This window comes from Echinops telfairi, unplaced genomic scaffold (assembly GCF_000313985.2).
Source record: "Echinops telfairi isolate 266 unplaced genomic scaffold, ASM31398v2 ScPeMD7_7466;HRSCAF=8504, whole genome shotgun sequence".
Taxonomy (NCBI): domain Eukaryota; kingdom Metazoa; phylum Chordata; class Mammalia; order Afrosoricida; family Tenrecidae; genus Echinops; species Echinops telfairi.
This window is the reverse complement of record NW_022111366.1, coordinates 1,885,703-1,890,654: the sequence shown is the minus strand read 5'-3', so window position 1 is coordinate 1,890,654 and position 4,952 is coordinate 1,885,703. Positions and strand designations below refer to the sequence as shown.

Genomic DNA, 4,952 nt, shown 5'->3' with positions numbered 1-4,952 from the left:
CACACACACACACACACACACACACACACACAGAGTTCTTCTGGGAGGTAAATAAACATTTTGATTTAAACACAAGCAGAATGTCAGAGGCAGCCAAGATCTCCTCACTCTGTCCCTTTGGCCTGGCAGCCCAGGGACTGTGGAATCCCTGGTTATTTCCTTTCTCAAGGAAGAGGCACGATTCTGTTTTGACAGATACTTTCCTGGACCCGCTCTCAGAATTCCCTAAGGTTCTTATCGTGGCTCGTGCATAACAATGCAGAGACAATGGTAGTGAATAATCACTTTCCCCCTGCTAAAAACTTCCTTTATTGACTTCTCCAACTTCCTGTCAGGATTTTGCTGCCAAAACAACCCCATGTTTTAGACAACTATTAAAAGTAATTTTCTGAAAACCAAAAACACAGTTTGCCACTAATGATCATAAATCACAGTAGGCTCAACTACTAGCTACTTAGACTATTAGAATATGTGCAATATTAGAATGTTTGCAAGATGAAATTGTTTACATTCCGATTCTGTCTTTAACCCTTAACATGCAGAGAAAGGAGTGAAGAAAAACAGCTTTTAATTACGCGTTCCACAAGATAATGTGGATGACAGTAACGAACACATTTTATTATCTAGAACAGCACGTTATCTGTTCTTTATTGAAAGAGAAACCGAAAGAGAAACTGAAAAAAAAAATTTTCTTGGCTTGTTCTTGTGGCTTGGAGTTAAATACGAATACACTTTCATTTCTCTTAGAGGGCAGTATCTTGCAGTGCTGTCTGCCACGCGTCCAGCCACCCGCCAAGAACACAGACAGCAGTCATTACATTTTCACTAAGGGGACAGGAAGCATTACTATCTGATCTTAACCCCAGGACCAACCTGTGGCCTTTAATGCCTCAAAGATAAAGCGCACAATCCCGCTATGTGTGAACCACATCCCTAATGCCAGCATCGACCATTCCCACTCTGAAAACGCGTGGCTGGAACAGCTTCTTCTGGAGGCGATTCTGCTGACGTAGTGCTTTATTCTCCCCTACAGTTTTCCCTCTTTTGTTTTTGTACTACAGATATTTGTGTAAAAACAGGATCTTTGTTGCTTAGTGATTCATCTGATCCAGCTGCTTATGCTCTGTTCCCAATCAAAATTCCCAGTTTTCAGCCTCCTCATCATATTTTATAAGGAGTTAAATGAATTGGCAAGGCTTGTGCCTTTCTCCATCTCTAACTGGAACAGGGGGCACCAGATTTCCACGCGCTGCTCCCCTGTTTCCTTCTGCCTTGGGGTTGTGTGTGTACTGCAGGGGACTTACCCCGGCCAAGAGAAAGAGAGCCACAGAAATCCCTGCATCATGCAGTCTTTCAAATATGAGTGTACGTCAAAATGTATTACTACAAAATCGGAGAAACCTTTATTTAAGGAAAGAAAGACAAAAACCAGCAAAATGTGAAGCTATTGTTTCTTGACGTAACCGCCTCCTAGGTCTACTGACTCCAGAAGACAGTGTTTCCATTTCAATAAGCCTTCCCTGAAGAGTTCTCTACTCTTCAAACCTCACTGCCGTGGGGACCCGAGGGTGGGGGGCGCGGGGGCGGATGGGGGGGTTCTGACTCACAGGACCCTGTACTCACACCAAGTCAGACAACAGGAATCACATGCCTTCTCAATGCTCTTTGAGTTTGGGGAACAAAAATCCTCCAGGGGCAGTCCTTGCTACCCACAAATACTGAGCCACGTGCATCGCTGTGATGGAGAAAAGTTCCCTGGACTCCCAGCCTCTTTCTCACCGGTGCAAATTTCAACGTTCTTAACATTTCCTTATAACAAGAATCACGATTGCCCTGTGTTCTCTGAGAAAATCCTCCAAGGTTACTCCTTTGGAGTCTGTACTCCCTCCCCTCCAAAAAACAAAACACTGTTGCCATAACCATCGGAGCTGACCTCTCTGTCTTGAATTGAACTAGTTTACCACATCCCTTGGAAACTCCTGTTCTGATTGGACTTTGCTCTCTGGACAGTATGGGTAAATCCAAGACTCGTCCTTGGTTATGAATTGTTCCATAAGACAGTTTTCATTTGCTTCAGTCTCACTCGAAGTCTGGGGGCAAGATCAGAGATAGGAGCTAGCTGATCTTCGCAGGATGCTTTTGGCGCCCATAAAGCCGACAGCTTGATGAGGCCAAAATGTTTGCTTAAAATTGGAAATGCCAAACCATGTGGGGTCGCATCTTTGGTACATACCGCATCAGTGGTCACTGTGCAGTCTCCTTCCACCGGTTTCTGGACATCACGTACCCAATGCTCTGTTACTCATTAAGTGTTCTTTTACTCATCCAGTTTGATTGCCTTTCCTCTCTTGGCTCATCTTTGAGGAGTTCTTCTCTAAAACACTTACTACATCCAAAAACTGTGGGTTTATGTGGGATAAAATTCCTGTAGACTTACTGCCAACCTTGTTGTGTTAAATATTTTATGTTAGTCATGAACTCAAAATTGTTCTCCCCTTGCCCATCTTTTCCTTTCTGTGTGTGAAGGTAAACCAGTGGAACAAAAAAAACAACAAAACAAAACAAAACTCACTGCCATCATCAAGTCCACGCCAATTCTTAGTGACACTGCAGGACAGGGCAGAACTGCCCCTGTGAGTTTCTGAGACTGTAACTCTTTGTGGGAGTCGGAGAAAACTGAGAAAACGTATTTGCAGCTATCCACTGACTTTAGTAAAAACCCATGTATGTATGAACCCTGATAGCAATATGCTTGCTTCTCCTCACAGAATCTATCAGAGGTCATCAAAAAGTGCTTATTGTTTCACAGAGCCCACTGTTCCGGTTTCAAACGTCTCCAGTCTCAAGATGAGGCAGGGTTACTCCAAAGTAATTGAAGGTACAATCGGAGGCAGCTCTGAAGGCCTGTAGTCCAGGAATAATCATCACAAGGTAAACTCATTGGCACCGAGTCCATTCTGATTCTGTGCCCCTATACAGGGTTTCTGAGAATATCAGTCCTTTCTGGGTGTAGTTAGCTTCACCTTTCGCCCTTGAAGTGACAGGTGGGTTTGAACTGCCAAGCTTGTGGTTTGTAGCCTACCCCCTAACCCACCAGGGACTCTCATGAAAGGATAGGTGAAGAGGAAAATAATCTATAACTTCATCAAAGGTGGTAAGAAAGTTGATCACTGATCATTTTCCTCCACTCTGTGAACAATGCTTTCTTTCTACCTCACACCTGCATGCCTCACTCTCGTGGTGTTCTTCGCCACTCCACAGCCTTGTCTGCTCTTTTCCCAGAGTTCTGTTTCTTTTAGTTCTCACCGTTTCTCCAAAAAGGACAATAAGTAATTTCTCAGTCACCCATCATCATAAATTGTGATGTTAAATAAACCCCTGCTCAATTTATAGACCCCAGTGGGTCCATAAAACTCCGCCTCACCAGCAACCCACCCCACACAAAGTTCTCACTTCCCCTTTTCCCTGCTGGGAAGGACACTTCCTAGTGGAGCAATCTGACCACACCCTCAACCCTCCTCCTGGGTGGTGGTAAGTCCCCCAGCCCCAAGCGCTCCCAGGGCTCCTTACCAGGAAGGCAGTTGCACTCAAAAGTGAAGTCACCAGTTTGCCGGCAGGTGCCTCCGTTGCCACAGGGGGAGGGCGCACAGGGCACATAGGGGCTTTCACAGTGCCGCCCTGTGAAGCCCTGTGGGCACTGGCACTGATAGGAACCTGGCAGGTTGAGGCAGGTGCCACCATGCTGGCAGCGCCCAGGAAGGTCACACTCATTGATATCAGTCTCACATCTCTGCCCTGTGAAGCCTGTGGGGCATTTGCAGGAGAACTGGTTGGCCACAGTGGTGCAGGAACTTCCATTTGCACAGGGATGGGACAGGCAGGCATCGGTCCACTGGCACAGTTTACCTAAGGAAGGATAACAGAACTTAGCACTACTCACAGGAACAGGAGCCTGGCCCATCCTCAATAGCCCACATTCCCCACTTCATTGATACGTGAAGGAGCACAGGCAGGGGTAGCTCTCGGCTCTTAAATGTAACAGGAAGCTCCCAGACCACCTGACACAGTGCACTCCCCAGCAAGTCTCCCAGGCCCTCAGCTGAGACACCAGGACTGAGTGAAGCACATGGAGAGCGAGGCCTGTAGGTTAATCACAGGAGCCTACAGTCGTGCAGGGTCCATCATTCCTGGCAGCAAAGAAGGGCCTGGATGGATCTCCTCCCACACATCTGGCCTTTGAATAAGCTGTTCTTCCTGTTTGGGATGCCATCCTCTTTTGGTTCACCTAGTGAACTGTCACTCACCTTGGCAACTCTGCTGAAAAGTCACCATCTCCGCTGAACGTGCCCCCACTTCCCGAAATCACTCAGACACAATGCAGTGCAGTGGCCCTCCTAGCTATCGAGTTTTTGGGTGTTTTTTGTTTTTGGTAACTCCCACCAAATGACTAGGTGGGACTATGCAAATGAGATGTTTGGGGCCCACCAAAGGGGACTGGATAAACAAAAAAAACAAACAAACAAACCCTCACTGCCATCAAGTCAGATAGCTTCACAATAATGCAAATAAAGTACCTGATTCCTTTGTGGGAGTTGGATTGTAAAAATATCGTGTATGGAACTCTGATCAGGGATTAAACAAGTGATGCCATCCCAACAGGCTTAAATGAAGACATGCACAGAGAGAGGGGTTGTAGCACGGAAGACAGCAAGCGACAGTGGACATCAGAAGCAGGAAGGATGGCAGAGCTAAGAGCTGCCCCAAAGCCCCCACAGGACCCCGTGAAGCAAGGCCCCGGGAAGAGAGGGAGAAAGCCTGACGGAGGAACTGAGCCCTGAGTTGTTTCTGTTACTTCAGTTGATTCCCACTCCCAATTTGTACCCCACTACTTCCCTAAACTTGGTTCATGGGACATCGTAGCAAGTTACTGAACTCAAAGATGGGAGGGGAAG

General features: G+C 46.6%; 1 protein-coding gene across 1 annotated transcript in view; it reads right to left on the bottom strand.

Annotated features, from left to right (window-relative positions):
- The window catches only part of NOTCH2 (notch receptor 2), a 140,169-nt gene that overhangs the window by 91,124 nt on the left and 44,093 nt on the right, over positions 1 to 4,952 (bottom strand). Inside the window, exon 4 of the mRNA XM_045283711.1 lies at positions 3,571 to 3,906. Coding sequence (XP_045139646.1) covers positions 3,571 to 3,906 — 336 coding nt within the window. The remainder of the gene's footprint in view (positions 1 to 3,570; positions 3,907 to 4,952) is intronic.